The 15,489-nt window shown below is 44.4% G+C and overlaps 1 protein-coding gene across 3 annotated transcripts in view; it reads left to right on the top strand.

The window, feature by feature from the left end:
- cnksr1 (connector enhancer of kinase suppressor of Ras 1) overlaps positions 1-10,503 on the top strand; it is a 90,005-nt gene extending 79,502 nt beyond the window's left edge. For all 3 annotated transcript variants that reach the window (XM_014210100.3, XM_014210099.3, XM_014210098.3), the window contains 4 exons: positions 1,999-2,069; positions 2,461-2,602; positions 7,628-7,809; positions 8,277-10,503. In XM_014210100.3, the coding sequence (XP_014065575.1) occupies positions 1,999-2,069; positions 2,461-2,602; positions 7,628-7,809; positions 8,277-8,711 (830 nt within the window). In that variant the 3' untranslated portion in view covers positions 8,712-10,503. The remainder of the gene's footprint in view (positions 1-1,998; positions 2,070-2,460; positions 2,603-7,627; positions 7,810-8,276) is intronic.
- Positions 10,504-15,489: the final 4,986 nt, after the last annotated feature.

Here is a 15,489-nt window from a genome sequence, read left to right as displayed (position 1 = left end):
ATGGTGTTTATACTTGCGTACTATTGTTTGTACAGATGAACGTGGTACCTTCAGGCATTTGGAAATTGCTCCCAAGGATGAACCAGACTTGTGGAGGTCTACAAATGTTTGGCTGATTTCTTTTGATTTTCCCATTATGTCAAGCAAGAGGCACTGAGTTTGAAGGTAGGCCTTGAAATACATCCAGAGGTACACCTCCAATTGACTCAAATTATGTCAATTAGCCTATCAGAAGCTTCTAAAGCCATGACATCATTTTCTGGAATTTTCCAAGCTGTTTAAAGACACAGTCAACTTACTGTACGTAAACTTCTGACCCACTGGAATTGTTATACAGTGAATTTTAAGTGAAATAATCTGTCTGTAAACAATGGTTGGAAAAATTACTTGTCATGCACAAAGTAGATGTCCTAACCGACTTGCCAAAACTATAGTTTGTTAACACGACATTTGTGGAGTGGTTGAAAAATGAGTTTTAATGACTCCAACCTAAGTGTATGTAAACTTCCGAGTTCAGCTGTATATATATATAATCAAATGTTATTTGTCACGTGCTGAATACAACAGGTGTAGACCTTAGTGTGAAAAGTTTACTTACAAGCGCTTAACCAACAATGAAGTTTTAAAGAGTTTTCTTTTTACTAAATAAACTAAAGTAGAAAAATGCAATAATAATAATACTTTATTATTATTAACAACACAAAATGACAATAATGGTACAACAATCGGTCCTGGTACCGAGTCAATGTGCCGGGGTACAGGTTAGTCGAGGTAATTTCTACATTTAGGTAGGGGTAAAGTGACTATGCATAGATAATAAACAGTTAGTAGCAGCAGTGTAAAAACAAAGTGGGGTGGTGTGTCAATGCAAGTAGTCCGGGTGGCCATTTGATTAATTGTTCAGCAGCTTTGTGGCTTGGAGCCTGTTAAGGAGCCTTTTAGACCTAGACTTGGTTCTCCGGTACCGCTTGCCGTGCGGTAGGAGAGAGAAAACAGTCACTGACTTTGGGCCTTCTTCTGACACTGCCTAGTATATAGGTCCTGGATGGCAGGAAGCTTGGCCCCAGTGATGTACTGGGCTGTATGCACTACCCTCTGTAGCGCCTTACGGTCGAATGTCGAGCAGTTGCCATAGCAGGTGGTGATGCAACCGGCCATGATGCTCTCAATGGTGCAGCTGTAGAACTGTTTGAGGATCTAGGGACCCATGCCAAATCTTTTCAGTCTCCTGTGTGGGAAAAAGTGTTGTCGTGCCCTCTTCACGACTTTCTTGGTGTGTTTGGACCATGATAGTTTGTTGGTGATGTGGACACCAAGGAACACCCGCTGTACTACAGCCCTGTTGATGTGAATGGGGGTGTGTTCGGCCCTTCATTTCCTGTGGTCCACTGTCAGCTCCTTTGTCTTGCTAATGTTGAGGGAGAGGTTGTTGTCCTGGCACCACACTGCTAGCCCTCTGACCTCCTCCCTATAGGTTGTCTCATCGTTGTCTGTTATAAAAAAAAAATACATATATGAAATAAAAATAATAAATATACACAGTAGCAGTCAAAAGGGTTAAACAAAAGTGTTAAACAAATCTACATTTATTTGATATTTGAGATTCTTCAAAGTAGCCACCCTTTGCCTTGACAGCTTTGCAGACTGTGCATTTTCATTTTTTTCATTTTTAATACGTACATTTGAAATATGTTCTAAAAACCTGTTTTTGCTTTGTCATTATAGGGTATTGTGTGTCGATATATTTTTTCAAATCCATTTTAGAGTATGGCAGTAACATAACAAAATGTGGAAAAAGTCAAGGGGTCTGAATACTTTCCGAATGCACCGTATATATTAATAATAATGTATGCCATTTAGCTGACAGTTTTTATCCAAAGCCACTAACAGTCGTGTGTGCATACATTGTTTCCCGTATAGGTGTCCCCAGCGGGAATCGAACCCACGTGGACAAGTGGAAATAATAATGCTAAGGTTGATTTTTGTCTTTGTGGACAGAGTGTTACAGTGAGACAGAGTCAGAAGATGAGGGGTCTTCTCCTTCTCCACACAGAAATAAGATCTACACGGTGAGGAGAACCACACACATACACACAAACGCATGCATTGTTTCTGTCTTTTTGTGTTTTGATGTCAGTCTTATTCTGCACTGTACTATTCTTTTTTTATTTGATTGTTTATTGCTGCACTTGTCTCTTGTTACTTGCCAGGCCATCATCGTACCGGTAAAATAACAATTTGTTCTTAACCGACTCAGTTTTTTCTCGTCAGATGACATGCTCAGGAAGAACTCTTGACTCTAGTAATGTCTCTTTCTGCTCTCGTTCTCTCTCCCTCTTTCGCTCCCTCTAACCCTTTCCCACCTCTCTACCTCTCTCTCCGTCCTTCCCTACATCCACTCATAAAAAAATCAAGTGATGTTCCATATAAATCTAATGTGTTGTGTTTGATGGACACCAGAAAACTCTGTCCAACACACTGCCTCGGGCCAGGAAGGACAAGGACAAGGGAAAGGACAAGGGAAAGGACAGGGGCAAGGACAAAGATAAGAAGGACAAGATGCACGTACCTGGTCCACCCACAGGGCGCAGCAGAAGCCCAGGTACTGTATGGTAGAGTGCAGCACTTCTGTTTCACCACAAGGTGGAATAAGAGAGTCGTATTGGCCTATAGGGGGTTCCATTGATGGATCCGGTTTAATTTCTACCAGATGGCCCCAATGTTCTGGGGGTTTCGCCAGCTTCATCATGGCTGTTGTCTGCCTGTCTCTCCCCAGTGTCTTCAAATTGTGCCACCAGCGATTCTAGAATGTGTTTATTTGTCTGCCTCCTTTGTGTCATGATATCTAATCAGCCCCCCCTCCTTCTCAATAAGTTGTATTGGTGTCGAAAGCATGAAAAGATACAATGCCAAAAGTGAATTACAACAACATATTCTCTCGCTCTCTCTCGCTCAGTGCATGCTAGGAGTGTTTTGTAGTTGACAGGTGGTGTGGAGGGCTCTGTCCTTCCTTATTTTCTTGATTCTTTCCATGGTCATTTCTTTAATGACCACTGCCGTCACCTGCAGTGGCGGAAACATTGGTGGGTTAACACACTGTTAGTTTAGCGTACCCACAGTTTTTTTCCCCCCAAAGTTAGGCAGGAAGAGGATGGAATTTTAGTTTCCTGGGGTTTTGAATGGTGTGGTGTGCGCGATGGCCTCGCGGCCTAGCACGGAGGAAACACTGTCATTACGGCATGGAATCAGGTGTGTTCCTGAGGATGGAGTTAAGGTGGATAAGGTTCTGCTCACGGTCGGTGAACAGGTAGGAACTGAATTTATACATTCCGCATCCAGAATGAACAAAGCTGTGGTTGTGTTCATGAAAAGAGTACATTTGGTGGGTAGGCTGATTGCTAGTGGAATATTTGTAAGGGATGTGTTGGTGCCAATTTCACTCCTTCGACTAGGGGGGTAGTTGCGAATCTGCTAATGTTTATTACAGATTATCTAATCCTGAAAAAGATGAGTTGGTTTGGTAAGTTTGCTAGCGGTTTTCATGTACTGTCGGCAGGTTTTCAGGCAGATGCCGTCAAGCATGCTGTTTTGTTTTCCGGAGGCAAGTGTTCATGTTTCTGAATAAAAATGAGCAACAGTTAAATGTGAATTTTAAAGTGAGGCATGGAGAGGGGCTCTACGCGGGGTTTGCCAGCACAGATAGTCTGCGGTGCTTTAAGTGTGGAGATTTGGGGGCATAAGAGCTTTGCGTGCCCACATAAAGGCCGTAGACAAGGTGAGTGTACAAGCGCCAGTGGGGAAAATTGAGGTCAACATGTAGGGGTCCTTGAGATGCAGAGGCTGGGCCTAGTCATGCTATAGATTGTGGTGTGGTGTAGATGAGGCTGGGTCTAGTCAGGCTATAGATTGTGGTGTGGTGTAGATGAGGCTGGGTCTAGTCATGCTATAGATTGTGGTGTGGTGTAGATGAGGCTGGGTCTAGTCAGGCTATAGATTGTGGTGTGGTGTAGATGAGGCTGGGTCTAGTCAGGCTATAGATTGTGGTGTGGTGTATCTGAGGCTTGGTCTAGTCATGCTATGGATGGTGGTGTAGATGAGGCTGGGCCTAGTCAGGTTATACTAGTGGATGAGGAGAGTATAGTGGGGAAGGGCATGCGACTAGGGGCGGTGGAGGAGGGTGTCAAGCGGTGGAGAAGAAAGGTGGGAGTGGAGACCCTGGTGTGGTCAATGGCACTAAGGAACCTTTGCCTGGTGCTGGGGTGGAGGCCCCGACGAGAGAAAGGGCAGGTGGTCAAGATGGGAGATGAGGAGGAGGAGGAAGAAGGTGAGTCTGAGGAAGAGGAAGATGACGAAGAGGAGGCTTTCTTTTCAGACTCCTCCTCAATGGGTACGGAGTTGACAGCCATTCAGGCAGAGGGGTCAAAGTACCCAGTGAAGGAACTGTCAAGGTTCATGAATGAGACTAAAGGGAAAAAGGTTAATCTTGAAGCTTTTTTTGCGATCCGGGAAAGTTTGTAAGATCAGTACAACACGCTATGAAAAATGAGGGGCATGGTGTCCTCTCACCCAGGAAACGTTTTAGGTTGAGGAAGTGGGTCACAACTGTGCTTAAGGGTCTACCTTTAGATGCTGTTGAGATAAATGTTTTTTTTCTTGCACCGGGGCTTTTTGAGCTTTGCTATTGGCCTCTTTCTTTGCTGGCTTTTCTCCCACTTCATATGGAGACTCTTCGGGTAGGCTCGCTTTATATAAATGGCACCACAGATGCGGGAAAGAGGAGTCTGTTGGGTGAATATGTAAAACAAACAAAAAAGTACAAGTGTTGGTTCTGCAGGAGACTTATAGTGATGTGGTGAATGAAATCGATTGGGGGCTCTGGTGGAAAGGGTCAAGTGTACTGAGCCATGGAACAAATGGTGGTAGTTCTTTTTGCACCGGGTCTGGCTGTAAAAATGTGCTCCTCCAATGGAGGTGTGTAGGGGTAGACTGCTTGTAGTAAAAGCAGAAATTAACAACAGGGGTTTTGTCCTTATTAATGTGTATGCACTTAACACAGAGAGAGAGAGGGGGCGTCTGTTTGGGTATCTTAGACAGGAACTCTCACAGGTAGCGCCTGAGGAGATGCTGGTGGTTGGCGGGGACTGGAACTTTTACGAAAGATAGAAATGGGGTGGAGCCTCCTTCAGCCTCAGTGGGGGTGTTAAGGGACATCATTAAGCAGTTTGACCTAGTGGATGTTTGGAGAACTAGACATCCCAACACAAGCCAGTATACATGGGTGAAGGTTTTTGGGGCTAGGGTGAGTGCAGCCCGACTTGATCGCTTTTACATGTCCAGGAATCAGAGCAATAGGCTGTTGGACGCTACCATTCTCCCGGTGGGGTTTTTGGATCACCACATAACCATGGCTCGGCTGTCTATTTCACCAGGGCCTCGGCAGGTATCCTATTGGAAGTTTAATGTAAAGCTCTTACAAGATGCCACTTTTTGCTCGGGTTTCCAGATTTTTCGGGGAACGGTGGGGGCAGCGAAAAGAGGAGTGAGTCAATGGTGGGATGTGGGAAAAGTCAAAATTCAGCTTTTCTGTCAACAGTATTCAGCTCTCTCATCTTCAGAGGCTAGGAGAGTATTGGGGGAACTCGAGTGTAGTATCAGTGAAGTGGAGGTAGAGCTGGTGGGGCAAGGCAATGTAGGCCTCCAGGCTAATTTAGCTGAATTATGTAGGTACCTAGGCAGTTTTTTCCAGGTTAAAGCAAAGGTAGTAAGAGCTAGCTTCTCCATGCTCAAGTAGATGGATGCTCCCAGCTCCTACTTCTTTGGTTTGAAAAGACAGAGCGGGGAAGCCAAGGGTATGCATTGTCTGCGGATGTCGGATGGGCGGGTGACCTCTGCTGTAGGAGATGCGGGAGCGGACTGTGGAGTTTTATATCGTTCTATAGGGCAGAACTGTGTCATCCTATGTGTGCTCAGGTTTTGTTTGCAGAACTCCCTAAGATCTCTCTGGCACAGAGGGATGAAATTGACATTCCCCTGTTGTCCCATGAACTGACAGAGCCCAGTTGTTGTCCCCCAGCCGTGCACTGGGGGTTGATGGACTCACAGTGGAGTTTTATAAAAAAGTCTGGGGAATAATTGGACTGGACTTCTTTTGCGTGTTGCGTGGGTGTTCTTTTGCGTGGGATTTGCAGTGGGGTTGTGCAAGGGCTTTAACATTTTGGGGGTGTACCTGAGCTCGGAGAGGTGGGTCAAGAAGAACTGGGAGGGGCTGTCAACAGGCAGTGGTGTCAAGACTGGCCAGGTGGAGGTGGCTCCTGTCCCAAGTGTCATATAGGGGGGAGGGTGCTGATAATCAACAACCTGGTGGCATCTTCCCTGTGGCATAAACTGGCTGTCCTCAATTCCCTCGCCGCAGACCTGCAACGCAAGCTGGTGGATTTTTTTCTGGTTGGGCCATCACTGGCTGAGGGCCGCAGTGTTGTACATGTCCGTCCACGAAGGACGACAGGGCCTGGTGGAACTGGAGAGCAGGGTGGCTGCATTCCGACTAAAGGCGACACAGAGACTGCTGTACCATACTGATGTTGGCTGGAGGGAACCACCATGCATGCTGCTGAGGAGAGCTGGCGGATTAGGGTTGGACCAGCAGGAGAGGCTGACTACAGCAGGTCTCTGATTTTTACTCTGCGGTGCTGAGGGCCTGGCAGCTGCTAAGGCCCACACTAGAAGGGGGTGTGGGGCCTGTGCTGTGGGTGTGGGAGGGGCCTATCTTCCACAGTCCTGCGATCCTTTTGAGATCGGTTCAATTGGCTACCCTGCAGAAGATACTGATGGCAGCAGCGGGTTTACTAAGGCTGGGTGACCTGTGGCTGCTTGGGTAGGAGGGGTGGAAAACCACGGAAGTCCTGGCACAACAAACAGGACTAACATCTCTTAGGCTGCTGGAGGGATTCCTGGGGGAGGTCCAGGAGGCACTGTCTGAGCCGGTAAGGGGGGTGTTGGAGCTGCCGGGGGGGGGGGCACCAATGTTTCCGCCACTGCAGGTGACGGCAGAGACTGGGGACTGGCAAGGGGGTATGGAGGACTTGGACTTTAACACTCCGAGCCTGGGGGAGTTTGTCTTTGTGAGAGGTTGGGGGTGGAGTTCACTGTCGGGATGTTTATAATGGGGTACATGTATTTGAATAAAGAAAAGGCCAAATGTGTGTTGTTGAATTTTCTGTTTGCTCTGGCAAATTTGGCTATTTGGCTAACAAGGAGGAACAGGGTCAAAGGCGGGGCGATAACAGACCCTTTACTATTATTTAATGAGTTCTATAAAATGATTTTAAAAAGTGTGTCGGGGAAGCCATCTGTATAGCTGGGGAAGATGGGTTGGATATACGATTGTAGAAGTGGTGAGGTTTTGGATATAGTGATGTGTGATTTTGTTTGGTATCGTGAGGTAGAGGGCAAGGTGAGTATGCAGCACAGGGGATATTTGTTTTTTTAAAGAGGGGTGGAGGGTGGAGTGGTGCAGTTTTAATGAAATGAGGATGTATCATTAAAGAAAGACAAAAAGTCTCTCTCTCTCTGTACATCTCTCTCCCCCCCCCCCCTTCTCTCTACTCCCATTCCCCCCTCCCACCAGGAGCTCCGGAGGATGAGATGGGCGTGCTGTTCCACCGACTGAATGAGGGCGGCGTGTCCCTGATCGGCAGCGACAAGCTCACAACTCACGACCACTTCCGCAAGTCCTTCATCCGGCGCAACAAGAACCCGGTCATCAACGAGAAGGCCCACGCGCTCCGCGTGCTGCAGAGCACCCTCAAGGTTCGGGTCGACCCTCAGAGCTCAGAGCCTCTTCAGCTAAGCAGTGTCCGCTGGACTTGACCTACATCGCTACTTATGTGTACTCCTTATTTGAACGCTTTTGTATAAGTGCCCTATGTGGGATTATATCCACAAGTAGTCTCACTTTTGACCGTATGCTCTTAATGTTGTCTTCATTTGTTCTCTTTCATACAATCGAGCGTTCACTCCACGTAGTGTGGCCTTCGATCTATGTTGTTTTCTAAATTGGGTTGTCTTTGAAAGATCTCTTTCCACAAGTGGTTTTCCCCATGACCTAGAATGTTGTGAAAGGAACAGTTATAGCAGCAGGAAAAACTCATGGCCCCAGTTCACGTAGCCAGGGGAAACTCCTGACCCTAGTTTTATAGTGTACTAATAAAAACATTTCATTTACTATTATGATGCAAAAATGTGAATGACCCCATCTGTTCTGAATGTGCTTCTAGGATAAAGAGGCGGAGCTCCAAGTCATTAACAAGGTCCTGGAGGACTCTGATCTGACGTCACAAAAGTACCGCCAGTGGAAAGAACATAACGAAGACCTTCACCTGGTGATCGAGAAACTGGCTGTCCAACGGGCTAAAGCTGTTGCCAAGGCAAGGGCGGGGCATAAAGAGGACCAGGACACCCCCCCCGAAGCATCGCCCGGGAAGCAGGTCGCTGTGGAGACGGGGGGTGTGTGTGGACTGAGCCTTAGTGACGGGGAGATGCTGGTGGATGCGGAGCCGTTGTTGTCAAGCCCGGTGAAGAATGCGGGTGACTTGGATGTAGAGCCACAGTCGGAACACTCATCGACTGCTGAGAGCAGCACAGACAAACAGAGCAGCAACACAGCCGACGTAGCTAGTCAAGCTAGCCCAGATAATTACTTTTACATATGAGACACCAATGGACTGATCTGATGATGGTCTTTCTAGTTTTCATCAGTGATTATTATAAGGGCCTGGTGTTTTTCCCAACCATATGACCTAAGCAGGGAAAAACTCATGACTCTAGTTACAGCTGTGATGCGTTCCAGGAGATTTTTCTGCTCAGTAAAAAGTGCTCAGTAAAAAGTGTGGCCCCTCAGGATTTTTGCTTGGTTTATGTTGATATAGGAAAGACGGCTTTGTCTATCCAAACCTGAATTCGGTATTCATATAACAAAAAAAATAACAATTTTGCCAAGTATCACTCTATTGATAGATATATACTGTATTCATGGGATATTATGGGCTGTCTTAGTTTTCTACTATTGCATTATTATTGCAGATTTTAAAGGAGATTTTACAGGTAAATTATATCTGTATGTGCTTTATGCCTGTTATGTACATAGAATTTTAAATGTCATGTAACAAGATGTATTGGCATTTTTAAACTTAGATTGTATGTATTTTTGCACAGAATAAGGTCCGATCTTGCCACGTTATGAAAATTGTTATTATAGATCAAAGACATTTATTCATTTTAATCTGAGGTTAACATTGAAGACTGTTCCAAGATGTGTTCCCAAGTGTGTGTGCATACGTGCTTGTTTTCAGCTGGGTTTGTCCAATGCATCTTGAATACACTGATGGTACAAAACATTAGGAACACCTTCCTACTATTGAGTTGCACCCCCCTTTTGCCCTCATAACAGCCTCAATTCTTCGGCATGGACTTTACAAGGTGTCGAAAGCTGGCCCGTGTTGACTCCAATGCTTCCCACAGTTGTCAAGTTGGCTGGATGTCTTTTGAGTGCTGGACCATTCTTGATACACACTGGGAAACTGTTGGGTGTGAAAACCCCAGCAGCATTGCTGTTCTTGACACACTCGAACCGGTGTGCCTGGCACCTACTACCATACCCTGTTCAAAGACACTTAAATATTTTGCGCATTCACCCTCTGAATGGCACACATACACAATCCATGTCTCAATTGTCTTGAGGCTTAAAAATCCTTCTTTACCCTGTTTCCTCCCCTTCATCTGAAGTGTATTTAACAAGTGACATCAATAAGGGATCATAGCTTTCACCTGGATTCACCTGATCAGTCCATGTCCTAATGTTTTGTACACTCAGTGTAAATTGATTCAATATATTCTGATTGAGCAATAGTGATCCTCACTGGTGACTGAGCAAGCGAATGCTGTAAAGAACAAATGATGAATGCATACATTTGCTAAAAGTTTAATGATGTCATTCAAGTAGCCATTGTCCTACACTCTTAGAACAAAAGGGTTATTTTGCTGTCTCCATAGGAGAACCCATTTTGGTTCCAGGGAGAAAGAACCCTTTTTGGTTTCAGGTAGAACCCTTTTGGGTTCCATGTAGAACCCTCTGTGGAAAAGGTTCTACATTGATCCAAAAACAGTTCTACCTGTAACCAAAAAGGGTTCTTCAAAGGGTCAAAGACCATCTTCAGTCCATCTACATGCACAGTTACTCGTACACCTCTGTGTCCTGCTTGTTCTTCAGCTGTGAGGAGGTACAGGAGGGATGTCTCGGCCGAATCTTGAAGCTGAGCATCAGCGCCATTCCACCCAGCACCTGTACACATCCCCCCACCCAGACAAGGAGACCGACCCGGTCGGGTGCAGAGTAAGCTTGGGGCAGCCTATGATGAGGTCTGTGGGGGGGGTGTCTGCTCCAGCTGTGTGTGTTGTGATGTCCTATGTGATGATGAAACTGTCAATAAAATGGCATTACAATTATTGATGAAGTTTGTATTGATATTTGTCTTGTGGAAACTGGGACTTTTATTTTGCATTCACTGCTGAAAAAAGTGCTGAGAAAAGTGTTGACAAGGTTGTGGTAAAACTCTCAAATTGTATTTGTCACATTCTTTGTAAACGACAGGTGTAGACTAACAGTGGACAGCTTACTTATGGCCTCTTCCCAACAATGCAGAAAAAAATAAGGTAATACCATGAGGAATAAATACACAATGAGTAACTTGGCTGTATAGGCAGGGTATTTGCTAAGAATTTGCATGATAACAGAGGGCACCTACTGATAATTACTTTGGAAATCAACACAATTGGGAACAACATTGTTACCTCTAGTATCAAATGGTGCCTACTTGTTTTTGGTAATGAACCTCAAACAAACAAGCAGTTAATAGGTTGTTGCTGTATACAATATTACCATGTAATTTATCAGTAAATATATTGAACTGAATATCACCGTATCATGAAAAGTGTTGGTCCCATGTTTCATGAGCTGAAATAAAAGATCCCAGAAATTTTACATACACACAAAAATCTGAATTCTCTCAAATTGTGTGCACAAATGTGTTTACATCCCTTTAAGTGAGCATTTTATCCTTTGCCAAGATAATCCATCCACCTGACCAGTATTGCATATCAAGAAGCTGATTAAACATGATCATTGCACAGGTGCACCTTGTGCTGGGGACAATAAAATGCCACTCTAAAATGTGCAGTTTTGTCACAATGCCACAGATGTCTTTTTAAGTTTTGTGGGAGCATGGAAATGGCATGCTGACTGCAGGAATGTCCACCAGAGCTGTTTCCATAGAATTTAATGTTCATTCCTCTACCATAAGTCTCCAATGTCGTTTTAGAGAATTTGGCAGTACGTCCAACTGGCCTCACAACCGTAGACCACGTGTAAAGACCTTCACGTATGGGTTCTTCATCTGTGGGATCGTCTGAGACCAGCCACCCGGACAGCTGAGGAAACAGGAGTATTTCTGTCTGTAATAAAGCCCCTTTGTGGGGAAGACCTAACCCAGGCCCACCCATGGCTGTGCCCCTGCCCAGTCATGTGAAATCCATAGATTAGGGCCTATTGAATTTATTTCAATTGACTGATTTCCTTACATGAACTGTATATTTTTGTTCAGTATACATTTCTGTGCTGTAAGAGAATTTATCACTGACGGGTTTGAATATTGTTTAGTTCCCTACGTTTCCTGCTCAAATAGTTCTCTAAGACACTCGCTGCCATGCAGTGGTGTAGTCCAGGGTTTTCCAACTTTGTTCTGGTACCCCCCTGGGTGCATGTTTACATTTTTTTCCCTGGCACTACACAGCTGATTAAAAAAAAATCTAAGCTTGATGATGAGTTGGTTATTTGAATCGGCTGTTGGGGCAAAAACCGAAACGTGGCCCCAGGAAAGTTTCTAAAATGCTCAGCGGTTTCATAGACAGAGATAGAAATATCCATTCTAAATTTAGAAAGAGGTTAAATAATAGATGCAACAACTATCATGGGTTGCTAATATGACTAGGATAATGCATTTGGCTGCAAGACAATGAAAGAGAGTTCATTTGAAAACCAAAAGAACCGAATAGCCATATGAGGAAGTCTTTCAAATAATCGCCTTAGTGTTTCTATGGTGGGATTTTGGCTATAGTCTACTTTGCAGCAAGGTAAGGCATGCCTCATAATATGAAGTAAAACATCCAGGTTTCAAACAATTAAGAAACAGGACAAATATAGTGATGATAATGATAGACCTAACCATCTTCTGGTAGATGGAAAGGCTTTCAAAAACGTTCTGAATTAAATATTAATTAGCTACAAAATAGCATATGCCTTCCTGGCAGAATGATATCATGATTATTTGCATCAATCTTTGGCCACTTGTTTTGCAAACTCCATCTCGTGCATAGCCGCGGGAAGTAGAGGTGCTGAGGGTGCTGCAGCACCCCCTGAAAAATCAAATATAATTTTTTTTAAATGTAAATGCTCATGTGTGCTACACAAACAACAGCTGTAGGTGCCTGCACAGGTGAATTAAAGGGTAACTACACAAAAAAATCTAGTAAATGTATTGGATTCTTCCCAGACCTCAAAAGTGGTCTCCCTGATGTGGTTTAACTTTGAGAGCGAAAACCTGAACAATTTAGAAAATCAGAAACCTGTGGATTTCTGACTCAGTTGACAGCTTCATTTATCTATCTCAATAATAGGCCCACTATTAGCCAATTTGCACAGTATAGATTAGGTTGGCTTGACTGTGAAAGACTGTGTTATAGAATTTTTAACATGGGGCGCCTTTCCTTCGCCGGGTGGGCCGTTTGGAAAATTGTTGGCAAAATTAGAGTATACCCACTTCTCCAGGCACCGCTACACCACTGCTGTGATGGTTACCTCCCCGACAAAAACTTGTAAATGTCATTGGACAGGACGGGTGCCAGTGTGTGTGTGTATGAATTTTGATGAGCAATGTGTTTGGGGTTTTATTGGCACTTCTTCCTCATTGTGTGAATTGGCAAAAGGATCTTTGTGCTGGGCCAAGAACACAAATATTAAGATAAAGGTGGTAGCACATATCTTTACAAACCCACCCGTTCCATGTGTCTAAAGACACTTAAACATATTTCATTAATAATTACCCTCTTTGCAGGTTTCAAAACAGGATGTCCGTATAGGGCTCAATTAACTAGGCTACAATACTTCACAGCCTGTTGAAAGTTAGCCTATAATTAGCTTTCTTTATCGTTAGTCCCTGAAGGTAGCTTGTGCTTAGAGGATTACATAGCATTTAAACTATACAAGCGGCACTCGCCTAGCCATGCTAGCCTCGCCATCATGCGGGTACCAAGCAAGCTAAGTAGTGCTACATATCAACAGCCAGTCCAGTAGGGATTGGAAGTTATGGTGAGCTTTGATTGGTCACTTGCGATATTGCGGAGGATTTGAATACAGTTCTGCTTTCCCCAACTTTAGTCCTGCCCTGTTCAGCTCCCTCGCTCATGCTCGCATCGCTCAATGGGCCCGCCCACTCCGTTTCTCTCACTTTCCTTCCGTTGAAAGTGAATGGCTTCCGATGTTTCACCGTGCATTGGCACTTCCTAGTGTAAATGGCCCGTTACACAGCAGGACCTGTAAACATAAAGCATCTCAGAGTAGGAGTACTGCTCTATGATAAGGTCTCGGTGGTCTGAACGTCTACTGTAAACTGATCCTAGATTTGCACTACATGCTTTATGAATACAGGGCCAGGAATCTAGGTGTAGCCTAGTCTAAGTAGGGCTTATAATTGTAAGTACATGCTAGATTCTTCCAAGGTCTTGTCACATGTTTCAATGAAATATCTATGACCCATTCTGTTTCAGTGGGGCATATTTTGAAATCACTTTTCTCGCAATGGATATGGATTTCTGTGTCCCATAGGTCAGTGATGTGAGTTCTTCAGATATTTGCTCTGTAATTAAAAAGTCCATAATAGTTAATTCTATGCATTGCAATTTCTCGTGGACAGACGCATGTAACACAACTGGTATTGTAGGACGTGGGATGCAATAAGTCCACCACAGGAGTGCACAGGTTTTTCAACACTAATATTTCAATGCTCTAGCTGCAGACCTCATCTCTCAGGCCCCTCATCTCTCAGCCCCCTCTGTATACTGGCACCTAGTGTAGACCTCATCTCTCAGCCTCCTCTGTATACTGCCACCTACTGGAGACCTCATCTCTCAGCCTCCTCTGTATACTGCTACCTACTGGAGACCACATCTCTCAGGCCCCTCCCCCTCATCTCTCAGGCGCTCAGTGACGAACTGCCCAGGGAAAACAAATCCCCTCTTTCAATTAGCTCCTGGATGCTTCTCTTTCTAATGGCTTGTGACTACTTTCTCGTTCTATGGGTCGCAGTAGCAGCCATATTTTTTTTAACTTAATTTCGATTTGCCTATCTGAATCATAATGTCCTACTGTTCCTGCTTTATATGCTTAAGTCTTTTAGTTCATGGAGGGCTGTTTGTGTCACTATCTACCTTTTTTATTGCCTTGTTTATTTAATTATATTTGGGAGACAACGACTTTAACCATATTTTGTATTATTGAAATATAAATTATGTTGGATGATGACAAGGGGAGAGGGGCATGGGAGATGAGGGCGAGGGGCCTGATAGATGTGAGGGGCCTGAAAGATGAGGGGGATCGGCCGGAGCAATGAGGTCTCCAGTAGGTGTCAGTATAGAGAGAGGCCTGAGAAATGAGAGGCCTGAGAGATGAGGTGGACCCCTCTCGATCATTTGGAAAAATCAAGATTTCGCAGGTGTTTGCAGCTTTGGAATTTCAGAAGGGGAGGTGACATTTGGGCCATAGACTTGCCCATACCTTGCAAAGAGAGGGGGTGGTGCTACCACCCTGCTTCCACTTAAATGTTCTAACAAGTCTGCAGTCTGCCCCCGGAACTTAATCGAGCATCTGATGCAATTACGCAAGATTTTAGTTCTGACTTTCCGAGATGATGTGCATTGTATTCTGTTATATATTCTCTTCTACCTCTGCTAGCTTCTGAATGAATGGAAGGTGTGTGTGTGCGTGTGTGTGTGTGTGTGTGCATGCCAGTTCCGTCTTCACACAGACACTGTTAATGTTGGCTTTTCAACCATGGCAGTGCTAACGTGTTGACAGTGTGAGTTGTGAATATTACAGTTTGACTAAATAATCATTACAAACTCCGATGACAGTGTTTGTTGCACAGTTAACAAACCTGTTTATTCACAGTAGAATCATAGTAGTCATACATTACATACTGACAACTATTATACAGTTCCAAATGACATAGAAATAATATGTTTTCCCCTTATATTATCTCTACACTACAAACAGTATAAACATCTTGATAAAATCTTCACAGTTATCAATAGGATTTGGCATCTGTAATGTATGCCTGACTTAAAATTCTATACAATTCGTGATTTAATTCTTTATTGAGG

The sequence above is a fragment of the Salmo salar genome, chromosome 09 (genome assembly GCF_965601325.2).
Source record: "Salmo salar chromosome 09, fSalSal1, whole genome shotgun sequence".
In the NCBI taxonomy this organism is placed as follows: Eukaryota; Metazoa; Chordata; class Actinopteri; order Salmoniformes; family Salmonidae; genus Salmo; species Salmo salar.
Note: the sequence above shows the minus strand (reverse complement) of the source record. Positions and strands in the feature narration are given on the sequence as shown.